The sequence below is a fragment of the Triturus cristatus genome, chromosome 1_1 (assembly GCF_964204655.1).
Source record: "Triturus cristatus chromosome 1_1, aTriCri1.1, whole genome shotgun sequence".
Taxonomy (NCBI): domain Eukaryota; kingdom Metazoa; phylum Chordata; class Amphibia; order Caudata; family Salamandridae; genus Triturus; species Triturus cristatus.
The window spans coordinates 131,884,528-131,900,769 of record NC_140579.1 but is presented as its reverse complement, the minus strand read 5'-3'; the positions used below and the strand labels follow the sequence as shown (position 1 = coordinate 131,900,769).

The following is a 16,242-nucleotide window of genomic DNA, read 5'->3' as shown; positions in this document are numbered from 1 at the left end:
AGATAAGCCTGACTGCTCATGCCAAGCTACCAAGGGGGTGAGCAGGCGTTATTTCAGTAGTATATCCCCCTTATCCTGACTAGAAGGAAGGGTCCCTACTTGGACAAAGGTGCAAACCATTGCCAACTAGAGACCCCTATTTCTAAAAGTATCCTATTTGTTTGCATTCAGCTGTGAAACTTTCATTCACCATATTCATACATGCCATACATACCGACCCATTTGGCCGCTACTATTAGCATTTCTTTAGTAGCGTCCTATTTACAGATCCATGAGGGTAAGGAGGCAAGTGGACCTTGTAGTCAAACTTTTATCAAACGTCTCTTTCTGGCCGTGAACCTATTTGGTTCCTCCTTTCCACGCATCATATATTCTTATTATACAAGGTACAACATTACAGCCGATTAAATCAAACACAAGAAAGATTTGCCTAGAAAATCATAATTTGGTGAAGCCGGGTAGCCAGGATTGAACCTAGGGTTTCTGCTTTCACATTGTTCATTTCAGACATTAGATGGATATATCTTTATTTCTCCTATTTAACATCAAAGGTTGATGCTTTGTCTTTAATTCTTGGCAAATTATGTTGAAGCTTGGGTGGCGGGCAGATGCCACAACTGTGCACATTTCACTTCAAATAAGGACTGCCTTGCATAATCCTGCATGCATCTCCATGACCCAAAAATTTCAGTTTTGTGCAGAAGTATCTAAATATGTCACACTACAACAAAATATGATTTCCAAACATTTGAAATTGTGTGCTTTATTTACCAGTACCAGTCACTTGGGGGCCTATTAGGATGGCGGGCGGCTCGCCCCCGCCGGGCCGTCGGTAGCCAACCATATTATGATGCAGGCGGTTCATCGCCTTTCCATGGCGGCATTGCCGCCATGGAAAGGCATGCGGTCCTTGCCTTTGGGGGCCTGTTGCCGGGTCCCCCAGGGTGAAATGGGCTGGGGTTGCACATGGGGGTGGTACCTATGGTACCCCCCCTTATTACCATGCACTACGTGGCAGGCACCACGTGGTGTCTGCCATGTAGTGCATGGCAATGCCGTTCACAGTGCTCTCACATTGCGAGCGGGTCTGCAGCCAGCAGATCCACCCGCAATGTGATAGGCACAGGATGCGCCCGCAAGTGTGGCAGGCGCATCCTAATCCACATTGCGGGACCGCCGCAACTTTGGCGGTCGGTCCCTAGCTACCTTACGAGTCCGCCCGCTATCGTAATGGACCCCTAAATGTTGAAGAGCTGCTTTCCTTGAAAGGAAGACAAATTGCATATGTGTAACTTTGGAAATTCAAGAGCGCTAGATATGGCTGTACTAAATGTTGTCAAATTGTTACAGTGGCGAGGTATGGGTGGATTTGTTTTTTGCTCTTCTACTGCAGCGAAGTTGCAAACTTTGCAATGTACTGTATTATAACACAATAACACTGGGTAGCTTTACTGTTACTTAGGTATGAGCGACTGATGTAATTCAGAGTTAGGCTATCTATGAAATGAAAGATCATGTGTGCTCACCTAGGGCTGGCTCCTTCAGGATGAGTTACAGTGAATAGCTGAGCCCATAGGTCAGTGTTACTGAAAACAAATAGGTCATGTAGTCTGTCTCTGGTGCACCATTGTGGCAGTGTAAAATATCTAGAGTATGCAGAGGTCTTATTAGTCTTTTTCTTGTGAGTTACCTTTGTCACCATTTCCATTTCATCCCTGGACACTGCGCAGCTTACACCTATTTTGATGTGGAGCTGATACCTCTTACTATAAAATGTATGGTCCATTCTTTGTGTGAGTTTTCTGGTTGTACTGATTCCAGGGTGAGCTGTCAGGTTGCGCTGATAAATGTGAGGGTGGTTTAGATATAGTTATGCCAACAATAAGCACGAGAGATGCCTGCTGCTAAAGGTGGTGACATTTTGGGGTATGGGAGGGGCAGTGTGTGATTTGTAAAAACATAAACGCAGAGTCCCAAACCTTTTCTCAGGGTCCTATTGGTGAATGCTAAGGTTGCCATTTTTCAGTACCCTAACATTGCTTATTCTTGCAGGTTGTTTTTTCATCCCCTTTTCTGCCTTCATCATTGTTTTCTTACCTCTCTCCTTTCTTCCCTTTCTTTCTTTCTCTCTTACTTTGGGTCATGGTCTGTTGGCGAAAAATGAGTCCCAATCTCTGAAAATGAGTGCAGGTGCCCACTGCATACACATTAAGAGGTGGGCAAGGCTGAGTAAGAATACTTTGCATAAGAGAGTGGTCTCACTTTCGGAGAGCCCAGGCAGCTAAAGCAATCACAGCTACATGGAAATGTGCTGCATATGGAATATTATGCCTGGTTGAGTAGGCTGGCCGTAGAGTTAGTTTGCTCAATCCTTGGGTATAGGAAGCTTTATGCTGACAAAAGGCAACATTGTTTTATGCGTAGCTTACAAAAGTGTGACTCTCAGTCAGGAGGGTTTGCATTTAACTCGAAATGCGCTCAAATGTAATCATGATAGACCTATTAAACATATATGTGAGGGCTTAAGATCTGATTTCACTTTTTGTGATGCCACTTCCTGTGATGTCACGTGTGATGTCACTTGCATACTGCCTAACTTGGTTAGTCCCCCCACTTCTTTTTTTAGGACGTGTGCCCTGGCCTCACCCCTGCATGCTGCAAACTCCTCACTTAGATGCTCCTTCCGGATGGTCACCTGGCAGAGCCCGAACTCCCATTCACCTTTTCCTCTGCAGCCCTGATAACTGTTGCAATGTGTTATGTGGGGGAACCTGCCTGGTGGCCCGAAGACCATCAATGTGTTGCTCAGGGGGGACCTCCCTCTCTGTCAATCACTCCTACCCAGAGGCAGGGGCAGGGTGGAGGGGGGTGGGGAAAGGCTCACGTGCTGCTTTAAAAAAAAAAAGAAATAGTTAAAAAAAACTTACCTTGTCGCCGCCGGGTCCAGCTTCTTCTCTCCTGCTCGCCTGTGTACGACTACAGAGCAGAAAGGAAGCAGGCAGCCAGGCTCCCACCCCTAAGCCAGTCACACCGCTCCAATGGAACGTTGTGATTGGTCTGAGTGCCGTCACACAGTGCTCAGCTTGGGGCTGTTGGGGTAGGCACGTTCTCCATGCATGCTGGAGTGCCGACCAAACAGTCATGGGCACAGGAGTGTCTACCACTCCACCCATGCAGCTCCTCCCCACCCCCTCAGCAGGAGGAAAAAATTAAATGATAATAACATTCCGTTATTATCACTTTGTTTTTTCCTTTCTTTGCTGCTCCTGGCAGTCGGACGACACTCCTCCTCCTTAGAGGAATAGCCACCACTGCCCAGATATTCCATCACTTTTCTTGTGCCAGCTAACCATGCGGCTCCTGAAGTCTCTGACGCTGTTTCCCTCGGTCTACTCCAGAAATATTACCACCTCAGCCACCCCTTTCCTTTATCTCAAGGGATAGGGGGGCTGTAGTGCTTGCTACCACCTTCACCATGTGTTATTCTGCACTCCAGTGCAGCCTCTAAATCAAGCCAAAGGTTTGCAGCCCAGTCGCCCAAGTTCTGTCCTGGATCGGCACCAGAGTGCAACCTCCATGAGTAAAGCTTGGTACCCACTGCTCACACCAAGCCAAAAGACTCTGACCCTCTACGCATATCTCAGTGAGCAGAGAACAAAAGGAGCTAGTCCAGCGCTCCCAGTGATGGCAGTCATCTTTGGACTGCACCCCCAGAAGTACTCTCTAAAACTTTGGTGGATTGCAAATCGTCTGGAAGGATTCAGTTAATGGGACCCAAGGGGTCATGCCACATATGTTTTCATATTTTTGCAACAAGAATAATTAGGGTCATTAAGACCTAATCTGGTTACATTTATATTATTTGGCTCTGTCCCTTTTGATAGGCTTACAGAGGTCCCAGTGTTCTGCTGCTGCCTGCCATGTGTGTGCCTGAGCTGTTTATTAGACCTCTGTTAGGACTATGAGGGCAGCTTCTACCCCTTTGCAGTCCCATTAAACTATAATTGTAGTCCATCTTAGTCTCATAGTGGAATATACATGTAATAATCTATTATGCAACAAGTTAACATAGTAATCACAAATTATCATCAATATGTTTAATGACAGATTAAAAACTGCGCTGACAATAAAAACAGGTCTCTAAGATGGCATGTGCTGTGAACTCATATAGGGCAGTGTGTAGTTTTAGACCCTCCTCATTAAAAGTCTAGTAAATGTGTCATCCATTCACCTTTATTGTTTCCTTCAGGCAGAATTATATGTTACCTGTGTTTTCCTATTTTACATCTCTCTCTCTGTAAGAGCACACAAACAGTACCACGCTCAAGCATACCGCAGCCGTAGAATCACGTAATTCAGTTAAAGCAAATGTTTTCATATATAACCTTGGTTTTGCACCTTTGTAATTACTAATATCTTTTTTCATAGCCAAAAGACTCCTCCACTCTCCTCACCAATAACGTTTTCAATTTGCACTACAAACCCTGCCAATTTGCATAGTTTCACTCAACGCCACACACTTCCACGAAACACAAGTCAGCTTTACACATTTTCATTCCACACCACAAAATTCAACTCAACTACACAACACACCACATACATCCAATCCACACCACAGAATTCCACACCATGCCACATAATTCCAATCAGCATAATTTCACTCAATGCCACGCACATCCATGCAACACAATTCAACTTCTAACATTTCCATTACACACCACGTAATTTGACAACAAACCACAATTACACAACACACCACATACATCCAATCCGTACCACAGAATTCCACATTATCCCACAAAATTCAACAAAACATTCACATAATTAAACTTCACTACATACCAGCCGAGGCCCGTGCAGGTAAGAGCGGTGGTCCAGATTGGGGGAGGAGGGGGATTTTGACAGACGATGATGAGGGAAAATTAAATAAATAATAATCAATAATGATAATCAATTTTCCCTCATCATCGTCCATCGAAGTACCACCCACCCGGCCCCACCACACTTACCTGCATGGGCCGCGGCTGCTCTCTGCAACACAAAATACCATTACAGATAATTAAACACGATAACACACAGTCCCACTCTACATAATTCCTGTACACACAATAAAGCATAATTACTATCCACATAATTCAACTGCACACCATGCCACATAATTACACTACATATTACACAATTCCACCGCACACAATTCCACAACTAACAATTTCAATCCAATGCACATAATTCCACTTCACACCACATACATCCACTCCACTCCAAAATACACGGGTAAAACGACATTGTCAATTACAACGCCGATAGCTCTAACTCTGAGAAATGCGACACCAATTGGATTGCAAATGCTTGTTCCTCTTTCTATTAGTCCTGCATTCTGCAGCATGCATAGAAAGAGGAAAACACCATCAATGATTGTTTTTGTGCAGGAAGGTGTCCCTTCCTGCATCACAGGAAGGTGTCCCTTCCTGCATCAAAACAATCATCCGTGCAAGCGGGCACCCTTGCAACATTACCCAAGGGTGCCTCCGTTGGCGCATGGCAGCCAGTTGTGCGCCAGTGCAGGGGAAAGCACAGGGAAGCCACATATTGTTGTTAATATGAGGCATCCCTGTGCTCTGAAAATGACGCAGCGGCGCAGCAAGATGGCCTGGGTGCAGTGCTGCGTGATTTTGTTCTAAATAAGCCCATTAGGGGCCTTGTAAATACGCCCATAAAAGAGCTGAGGGAAGAAAAGGCAGAAGAAAATCTTTGCAGTTTGATAGGGCGCGAAATTGAGTCCAGGGACCGATTTACACGAGCACCAGTTACATTACACAACGTCACATTCCTACTGCGATCACGAGGAGAGAACAACGTTCTTTGAATCACAGGATGTTGAGCCAACACTTGGTTCCCCAGTTATAAAGTTGGGAGCTCTGGCCATAATGACGCATCCTCTCCCCAGCCATTAATAACAACAAGGCTTCTAAGCACTTTTAGAGGCAGCGCTCACCAGAGCAACGGAAACAAAGGGAGCAAAGCAGAGATAGGGTCAAAACTGGAGACTTTAGGGAGAATTATTAAAATGACGACGAGGGAGGAGGAGGGTGAAACCACTGTTCAGGCTCTTCGCTGTGGTCGGCAGCCAGGACGGGCGATGGGGGCTTCGAAGCAATATGAATGGAGATCAAAAGGGGACTCAAAAGGACACCAAACTAAACTTCTGCTGGTCTCTTTCACTTTAGCATCTACTTTATTCTAGCTCCTCGCAGACTCTATCTGGTGATTGATGACGCGCTGCTGTTCTGTCTTCTGATTGGTGGGTTCCCCGAGCCCCCCCCCCTCCCCGAGCCCTGGGAGAGAACTAATCTCAATCTCCTGAGTTTCTCATCAGAGCTGGTCCTCACTCTCAGGCGGTGATTATTACCTCCCCTGTGGCCTCACTGCTGCCCCCCCCCCCCTCCAATCATGACCTGGGGTCCCCCCGTCCTCCTGCTCCTTGGGGCGCTCTGTCTGCAGCCGGCCCGGGCAGGTGAGTGACCTGGGGAGGGGGAACACATCGTGGGTGGGGGAGTGAATAGGCAGGTGGGCTCCACTGGGGTGTGTGAGGGTGGTGTGTGAGGATCAGTGTAACAAATGTGACAGGAAGGTGTGTTGGGATCAGTATACCACGGGGTCAGGGCTGTGTGTACACATCAGTGTGACACGTGGTCAAGACTGTGAGTGGGGATCAGTGTAACACTGGGTGAGGGTCGTGAGTGGGGATTCGTGTAACAGAGAATGAGGGCTGTGAGTGAGGATCAGTGCAACACAGGGTGAAGGTCATGTGTGGGGATCAGTGTAACACATAGTGACCACACCGTCATCCGCTTCAGTCAACACGCATACACAGACATCACCCAAAGATTACACTGACACTTTATTTGTGGGTGAAGAACTGCTGCAGGTTTATTTCATACAACACAGTATGAATAAAATTGGGTTATCTTACGGGCGATCCAGGGCAGGCAGCCCCTTGCTGCCCGCCCGCCTGGTGAGCCAGCACACACGGTGGGTCGATGCCCGGCAGTGTGGCACATAAATATCTGCAGATCATCCACTGGGTCACGTGATCTGCCTCCTACTCCCGCCCCTTCCGACAGGGGCGGAGCGTGTTGTGGCCACCCCCGGTTGGTCAGGCCCCCCAACCGCCCGAAGGACTAACGGGGCGCCGTCGCGGTCTTCCCAGAACCCCCTTCGGCTCCTGGACCTTGGCTCGGGCACCCTTACTGTGCCGGACAGGGGTACCCTTACTGTACCGCCTGTCGCAGAGGTACCCTTACTGTACCAGTCTGCATCCAGATCGCCCTGTAACTCCGCCTGCAACGCAAAAAAGAAAAATTAAACATTCCAATAACGCGCTGATCCTGACACGCGGGGTAAGAGGAAAGGGTGGGAGAACGCGTGTCCAGGCAGGGTGCGGCGCGCCGGAGACAGAGGAGGAACTGGGCGAGAGAGCCCACTAAGTAGGGAGTAAGCCGCGCCCCCCGCCCCGCCCCCAGCTCCACGCGATAGGGGTTTTTCCCAAGTGGGTGTAGGCCTCGCGCGCGAGGCAGCAAGGGGGGGGGAAGGCTCCGACGGGCGGCCACTAGAATGCTGCCCTGCTGATGTCCCACTGCGTGGGACGCGGGCAGCGGCATAGTGACCACACCGTCATCCGCTTCAGTCAACACGCATACACAGACATCACCCAAAGATTACACTGACACTTTATTTGTGGGTGAAGAACTGCTGCAGGTTTATTTCATACAACACAGTATGAATAAAATTGGGTTATCTTACGGGCGATCCAGGGCAGGCAGCCCCTTGCTGCCCGCCCGCCTGGTGAGCCAGCACACACGGTGGGTCGATGCCCGGCAGTGTGGCACATAAATATCTGCAGATCATCCACTGGGTCACGTGATCTGCCTCCTACTCCCGCCCCTTCCGACAGGGGCGGAGCGTGTTGTGGCCACCCCCGGTTGGTCAGGCCCCCCAACCGCCCGAAGGACTAACGGGGCGCCGTCGCGGTCTTCCCAGAACCCCCTTCGGCTCCTGGACCTTGGCTCGGGCACCCTTACTGTGCCGGACAGGGGTACCCTTACTGTACCGCCTGTCGCAGAGGTACCCTTACTGTACCAGTCTGCATCCAGATCGCCCTGTAACTCCGCCTGCAACGCAAAAAAGAAAAATTAAACATTCCAATAACGCGCTGATCCTGACACGCGGGGTAAGAGGAAAGGGTGGGAGAACGCGTGTCCAGGCAGGGTGCGGCGCGCCGGAGACAGAGGAGGAACTGGGCGAGAGAGCCCACTAAGTAGGGAGTAAGCCGCGCCCCCCGCCCCGCCCCCAGCTCCACGCGATAGGGGTTTTTCCCAAGTGGGTGTAGGCCTCGCGCGCGAGGCAGCAAGGGGGGGGGAAGGCTCCGACGGGCGGCCACTAGAATGCTGCCCTGCTGATGTCCCACTGCGTGGGACGCGGGCAGCGGCATAGTGACCACACCGTCATCCGCTTCAGTCAACACGCATACACAGACATCACCCAAAGATTACACTGACACTTTATTTGTGGGTGAAGAACTGCTGCAGGTTTATTTCATACAACACAGTATGAATAAAATTGGGTTATCTTACGGGCGATCCAGGGCAGGCAGCCCCTTGCTGCCCGCCCGCCTGGTGAGCCAGCACACACGGTGGGTCGATGCCCGGCAGTGTGGCACATAAATATCTGCAGATCATCCACTGGGTCACGTGATCTGCCTCCTACTCCCGCCCCTTCCGACAGGGGCGGAGCGTGTTGTGGCCACCCCCGGTTGGTCAGGCCCCCCAACCGCCCGAAGGACTAACGGGGCGCCGTCGCGGTCTTCCCAGAACCCCCTTCGGCTCCTGGACCTTGGCTCGGGCACCCTTACTGTGCCGGACAGGGGTACCCTTACTGTACCGCCTGTCGCAGAGGTACCCTTACTGTACCAGTCTGCATCCAGATCGCCCTGTAACTCCGCCACAGCTCTGGGGAGGCTACCGTCGCTGCCAGAGCCCCCCTTCCTCCTTTCGCTGTTTATAGGTGGCCGCCCCTGCGAGCCAGCTTTAGTGGGCTAAATAATGGGTCCTGTTCTGTAACCGTAAATATACGGCATTAAGTAGCAACATTACTCAGAAGCCCAGGGCAGACTAACCACGAATGACTCTAGGCCCCAATGCCGCTCAGCTGAGGCGTGCCTGGAGTTACTAGCCTTATAAGCGATGCCACTGCAGATCTTCCTATCGTAATTATGGGAAGGTCTAGCACCTACAACTGTAGTCAGAACTAAGCCATAGCTGAATTCGTCAATCCATCGCTTCCCTTCATAACCTAGCACTAAGGTGGGCAATTGCATGATTTCTTTTAGCAGGACAGAAGATTTTAACTGCTAAATGGACGTCTGCTTCTTTCATGACTCCGGATAAAGCCGGTATGGCTGACTGAGCTGCCGAAGGTACATCGCTCAGCTCGAGGACCCAAATTTGTGAACGTTTTCCCCCTCCCTGGCTCCAAGGAAATGCTGGGCGAGAAGAGTAACACCTAAATCTGATTTTCAGGCTGGAAATATGGCATCGGTAACAGGGCATTGGTGAAATAGGCGCTTAAGGACCTGCCATCCCCTTGATACTTTCCAATTGGCCAATTTGGGTGCCAACTGGCACGTAATTGTGTTCCCAACAGCTACAGCACCATAAGCAGGGTGAAGGTAACGTTTGAGTTAACCCCTTCACCTACGTATATAAACACAGCTGACATCACTGTTATCTGACTTTGCTCCCTTTCACATCGTATTAGTCTATTGTTTACTACAACCGGCCAATATCTTAGCAACATCTCCCGGTTTGGCCTCTCTACTTGCAAATTAAGATACCTTAAATTGGACGCTAGAGTCTTATACTAGTCCCGCTGTTATCCCACTCTTTCCTTACTCTCCACTGGGACAGCGTATCCAATTCCTTGCTTGTTGAATAGCAGCTAGCTTTGGACTCTATTGCTGCTGAAAGGAGTTAATATCTTTGCCTACAGTCCTTGTTACACCGGTGTTGCAGTGCTGTAGGTAAGTCGTGGCACCGACATCATGGCTTGAAAGGAAACGTCCCATTGCTATCAAATAATTTGTTGTGAGCCCCCGTTATAATTTCGTTCCTAACCCATAATTGGCAGTGTCTCTATCCTGCCAGTGCCTCGGTCACGACCACCTTAACTCATGACAATACATCTGGCTTTTCCGCTAGCCTTGTCCATTAACCTGTCAAATGCCAGTGGAGAGCAGCACATCTCTGGTCCTGCTTATTTCAGAAGGTGCTACGCACATGTCGGTGAGGGCATACCATTCCCGGTGTCTGGTTGAAGAGTGCACAGGGCATTGCCACTCTCCCACGTGCAGTGCTGTGAACCGTTTGAAGTAGTTCATCAGCTTCAGCCAACCACCCCCTATGTGGAGGCTTGCACTCCCCAAACTTCTGCTCGTGTAAAACCCGGCCACACCTACAGTTCAGGGAATTTTAGTAATTTGCGACACTGACAGCCCCAGGGGCCAAATACTGCGCTGTGTAAATGCGGCCCGATACCACCATGAACAATTGGCTTGTAGGGATGGGTGTTAACCTGGGCTGGCTGGAGGCAAAACCTTTGCCAATCACACCTGGCAAGACGTGCCCATAGGAAGAGAGAAGTGTCAGCGCCTTATCAATATGCAGTGATTCTGGAAAATCACTTAATCTCCCTGTGCCCAATAAGAAAAGTGCGTGTCCCTGGGGTGGCGTTAGTTGGTGTGCAGGTAAAGCGCGCAAACACTCGATACCTTGCTGCTCGTGCAGCATTACCATACATTTTAAAGTTTACCGTGGCGGCCGTTTTCATTCCTGAAAGCCGTGAACCAGATGCCCCTTCACTATTTGCACCATCGCCCCCCCCAGCTTTCCTCCGATTCCTGTCTGCATGTTGAACATGCATGTCTTGGATATTGCAAACGTACCCCTTGCTTTGCCAGGCGATGCGGTAGAGTTGTAGGAGTTGTGGCAGTCTGGGATTTAGTAAGTAAATATGTCCCCCATTTCCAAACACGAGAAAACATATGTTGAGGGGTTCACACGGAAGGAATTTATGAATAAATACGGGTTGATTGCTCATACTATACGCTCATACTATACGCTCAAGGCCAATATGTTCATTGACCGCCCCTGGTTCTTGCCCTTTTGATATCTGGGTACCCTTACTGCTGGACTAGCCTACGGTGAAAGCAGCCTGGCCGGAAAGCCGCACAGGACTGATTTGGCAGCGGCACCTACATTGTTCCTGCTTTCTTTCTAGTCATGTCTCCAGAAGGGTATTCTGGTATGCCCCACTTGCAGTCACTAGCTGAAGATTAAACACTACTCTGTATCAAGGGTTTTTTTTTTTTTTTTTTTTTTTTTTTTTTTTTAGCAGGGTGAATCGGAGTCTCGATGAGCCAATCAACTATCAAACGGACATGTGATACTGTAACGAAATTGAATCTAATTATGGAATGCCATTCCCCAATGAGAAAACCGACTGCAATACAACAAGGATACGTCCGGAGCAGAGAGACAAGTGTCTTTATTACCATGCCTAGCATTCTTGCCCTGGGGCCAAAAACTGACAACATTCCGATGCGAAGTCTTCGCCCGGCGAGGATGAGCGTAGTTTATACCAAGGTATGTTACTGAGACTCCTTCCTGCTCCAAGCTATGCTATTGCGACTCCTTCCTATGTAAATAGTGTCCCCTTCTGCGCAGCGTAGCTCAATCCGATAGGCCGGATCTTCTCCCTTTTAAAAACATTAGAGCAACTACAGGCATGTGAATCATCCTGGAAGATAATGCAACAAAGTGATATAGTAGGTGTGTCCTAGGATGTTCTGCAACACTGATCGGTGTTCTATTAATGTATACTTAGCATTGCGTATGCAGTTCTAGGATGAAAGTTGACAGCTCACTATCCTATATTAGGACTTTAAGTTATACATAGCAAGTAACCAAAGGATGTCCCTTTTGAAAGCAGCAACCGGCTGATCTGTTTGCATCCTATGCCCTCTGAATGTACTTGGCACACGTTCCTTGCAGCAGGCATATCAACCCTCTGCACTGACTTCACCTAAGTCAAAACCTCAGCTATCAAAATTGCTGATCTCTTTCCAGAATGATAATTCACCGCCGGAGTTATCTTGACATTATGTGAGGCCTGACAATTGCCGGGTGAAAGGAACGCTGCAGCAGGTGCTTAAAAGCTTAATAAACGTTTGCCGAAAGTGCCAGGGTCAGGTTGTTGTGGAAATGGATCTAATCAATCAAATGTACGATGGAGGTACTAACATTGTAGGTGTACATTAAGGGGGTCGAAGCACGATAGAGGATAGATTGTGCTTGCCCAGGTCTGTCATGGCTGAAACGTTGCCGTCATTGAGATTTAAAGGTACTATACCCACTGGTGTACAGTGATTGTGTATTGCAGTACAGCATTATATAAAACAATATTGTATACCACAATTTAATGTGTTAAAGTCCCAGTTTGCCCCACTTGTATGCAATTCCTCCGCTATCTGTTTAGAATTTATCATGGCATTCCTTGTGCATTTGGAAGTCGGCTAGAATTACATATGTAAATTCTGTGATTTAGCTACCCCCTTGTACGTTCCCCTGGATGTAGAGCAGGAGGAGATTGCCCTGTGTTAGACTTGATTTTTCTGTGGGTAGGAACTGCCTGCTATAAAACATTCATTTGCCCGCCTGAGAGGGGCCTAACTCATAGCAACGACACCAGCCCCTACCCTGCTAGCTTCCACGGCGACCGAACGTATAATTTACCAGGACACGGTAGCGCGAAACACCGCAAGCAGAGGGCCTGCAGTGCAACAGAGGAGGCTGCTTCCCCCACCGCAGCGAAACACGGACTAATGCGCACCAAGCCTGCTGTGCCCACGCTGAAAGAAAAAGAAGAAGACGGGGGATCTATCTGAAACCTCATGCGCGAAACCATGATCACAGCTGCGGGGGGCTTGTCCGCTGTCCGTTGCCCCGAGCAAACTGCACCACACCCAAGTTGCCAGCGACGGACGTAACCCTAGGCGCGAATGGCCCGCTCTACTCCGTTGAATGCCTGACCCGAACTGGACCCAAGTGAGTATCGCTGTTCCCGCCACCAGATAAGACTGCTCGCAAGCGATGGCCATCCGATACCTCCAGGATGCCGTGCTCATTACCTGGCCCAGACGGCTGTTCAAATCCGCAATGCGGGGAAACCGTCTACAACATACCCTTTGCCGCTCGTTATCCCTGGTGTCCGCCATGCATCAACTTTCCAAGCAGCCCGTCGTTGCTTTGGCAAAATTCCAGCACATTTCACCAGTGCAGGACAGCATAACTCAAGTAAAACCTGCGCGGACGCGTCCCACAGACTACCGAGTGCGCCTGATGTAAATAGGTGGGTAGGTCACTGCAGTGAAATGTTTCCTGGTTGAATCCCCCTTACCCTGTATCCCCGCTACGATTTCGTACCTGTCAGAAAACAAGCACTCGTCAATTCAAGTGAAAGGCCTCCGTACATAGCAACGTCCAGCCTCCTCTACAATCGGAATGAATCTCACCCCCGAGCCAGTCTGCCGCCGGATCTCGGCAGCGTGTGCTGGCCGCGAGGGCCGAATCCGTCTATGGGGGCCGGTATACACGGCCGTGGGGCCTGATGAGCGGTGTCTCCCCCCCCCCCGTTCTAATTGGAAGACTCCGGGGTAAACCTCCATGCACTGTGAGAGCTGGGGGGACCGGTAAACATCACCTACCAGAATGTGGCATAACCTGTCCCGGCTACGATGGCAGGGAGTTGGTCTTACAATACAGCCGCCGAAAGGGCAGTGTTATGTATGGGATCAATCCGGAGTGGCAATTAAGTAAAAGATGGCTGCCTGAATAGTTGTTACGACATGAAAAATAATTGCAGTAGTGGGATCCAGACCCCTGCCGTTAAAGAAACTGAAGCCCTAACCCTGCGGCTTAGGTTGCCAGGCCACTTTCCTGTCCCAAATAGCATCCCTTGTACACTCTGTGGCCCAATTTTGACTGACTAATTTGAGATGCGCGATTGCCTAGTCATGTAATTTTGCTGTTCGCAGACGATAAAATGTAGACCCATGCGCGAAAAAGGAATACTGTAGTCCGTCTGCATGCCAGAGGAGGTGGTAAATAACTCCAGAAAAACCGCGCCAAATCCAAGACATCAAAGCACCTAACGGCATCTTTCAAATGCCCTCACAATCAGTCTCCGCAATGTCTATGGAAGCGCCAACAACAATAAACAGATCAGTGAATTATAGTTGGGCAAGTTAGTCCAACAGAGGTAAAGTTAACATACTGCATTTCGTTAATTGGCTTCGCTTTTTGGTAGTGTAACATACACCGGCCCCGCAAGGCATGGATCGCAGAGGGGAGGGGGGAGTAGTCGGGGGAGTGGTCGTCGGTCGAGCAAGCTTTGATCATAATGATTTACCGCTACAGCACCGTAGTTAATCCCTCGGAGCCCGACCCTGCCAAAACCATGAATCACCACCCTAGCATGCTGTTGTAATTAAAAGAAGGCTAGGTAGTCCACATGCCCACTTGATGGCTGACTGCGTGGGAGTGAGGACTCTGCTCGCTGCTGCTGCCGCTGTTGCCCGGGCAGCCTCCCTCACCATACCGCGAGAAATGACCACGCCTGCTTCCCTGCATCGCGCTCAGCGCCCAAAGCAGCGACGTCAGTGAGCCCGCCTCCGGCCGACTCGACCACGGCAAATACTTGGCTGCCCAACAACAGTACCCAATTCTTTCTGTACGATCACATGTGGCTCCGCACTCACCCCTCATCCCAAACCGACCAACCAGGACAACCACAAGCTGACAATAACGGAGAGGGCGGGGTGTACGTTCACTCGAAAGCCCTGTGCCCTCGATGTCCACAGAACGTGGCCCGACTCAACCAGACGGGCAAACTAGGGAGCGAAGAAATTACCTCCATTTTTAAACAACTTGCGATGCGCGTTATGAATAGCGATGGGCATAACAAATTAGGTAAGCGGAAATGCTGCACCAAATTACAAAGTGACCGAATGAGGGAAAAACAGAACGGTCACGAGCATAGCGAGTTAGTCAAAGCTCTAAACCAGGCGTCAGACCAATCGGAAACATTACCACTGAGCCGAATCCACTTAAACAATGTGGCGGCGGCCGTGCATCCACGTAGGTGCACCACAGCCCGCCTGCCCGCAATCCAAACTTTAACGCCATGCCTTCTCTCGGCGCAACAAGACCCAAAAGACTTCCCTGCCCACCAAAACTCACCGCGCATGCCGACGACCCCCTGGCCCGGGAACATGCAGCCCGAAGGAGTGCGCTGCAACCACCGCAGATCAAGCGGTGGGGGGGAGAAACCGCAACCGCTGGTGGACGCGAGACAACCGAGGGGCAGCGACCGCAGCGTGTCCGGCGAGACGGCGTCAGGAGCCTCATTAGCTACGCTCAATCTTGCGCGGGAAGAACGCGTGTCCAGGCAGGGTGCGGCGCGCCGGAGACAGAGGAGGAACTGGGCGAGAGAGCCCACTAAGTAGGGAGTAAGCCGCGCCCCCCGCCCCGCCCCCAGCTCCACGCGATAGGGGTTTTTCCCAAGTGGGTGTAGGCCTCGCGCGCGAGGCAGCAAGGGGGGGGGAAGGCTCCGACGGGCGGCCACTAGAATGCTGCCCTGCTGATGTCCCACTGCGTGGGACGCGGGCAGCGGCAGGGTCAGGGCTGTGAGTGTGGGATCAGTGTAACACAGCCTGCGTTACACAGGATGAGGGCTGTATGTTCGCATCAGTGTAACACAGGATGTGGGCTGTTTGGAGATCAGTGTAACACGGTTGAGACCTGAGTGTGGGATCAGTGCAACACAGGGTGAGGGCTGTGTGTGGGGATCCGTGTAACACTGGGTGAGGGTGGTGAGTGGGGATTCGTGTAACAGAGGGTGAGGGCTGTGAGGATCAGTGCACCGTGGGGTGAAGGTCATGTGTGGGGAAGCGTGCAACACAGGGTCAGGGCTGTATGGTATCAGTGTAACACGGGGTAAGATACGTGTGTGGGGATCAGTGTAGGAAGGTGGAATCTGACTGCATGGTTGCCCCCATTTTTAGGTCTCGCTGAGACAGCGCAAGCTGTCTCTTTGAGACATTTTGGAGGTGGGCTTTCAAAAGTGCTA

At 50.3% G+C, this 16,242-nt stretch overlaps 1 protein-coding gene across 4 annotated transcripts in view; it reads left to right on the top strand.

Moving 5' to 3' along the window:
* The first annotated feature begins 6,341 nt into the window (after positions 1–6,341).
* The window catches only part of LOC146869795 (major histocompatibility complex class I-related protein 1-like), a 193,950-nt gene continuing 184,049 nt past the window's right edge, over positions 6,342–16,242 (top strand). Inside the window, exon 1 of one of the 4 annotated variants that reach the window (XM_085616223.1) lies at positions 6,342–6,514. In XM_085616223.1, coding sequence (XP_085472349.1) covers positions 6,451–6,514 — 64 coding nt within the window. In that variant the 5' untranslated portion in view covers positions 6,342–6,450. Of the gene's footprint in view, positions 6,515–11,561; positions 11,700–16,242 lie in introns of those variants that run through there. The other 3 variants (XM_085616143.1, XM_085616458.1, XM_085616307.1) reach the window with 3 other exon arrangements.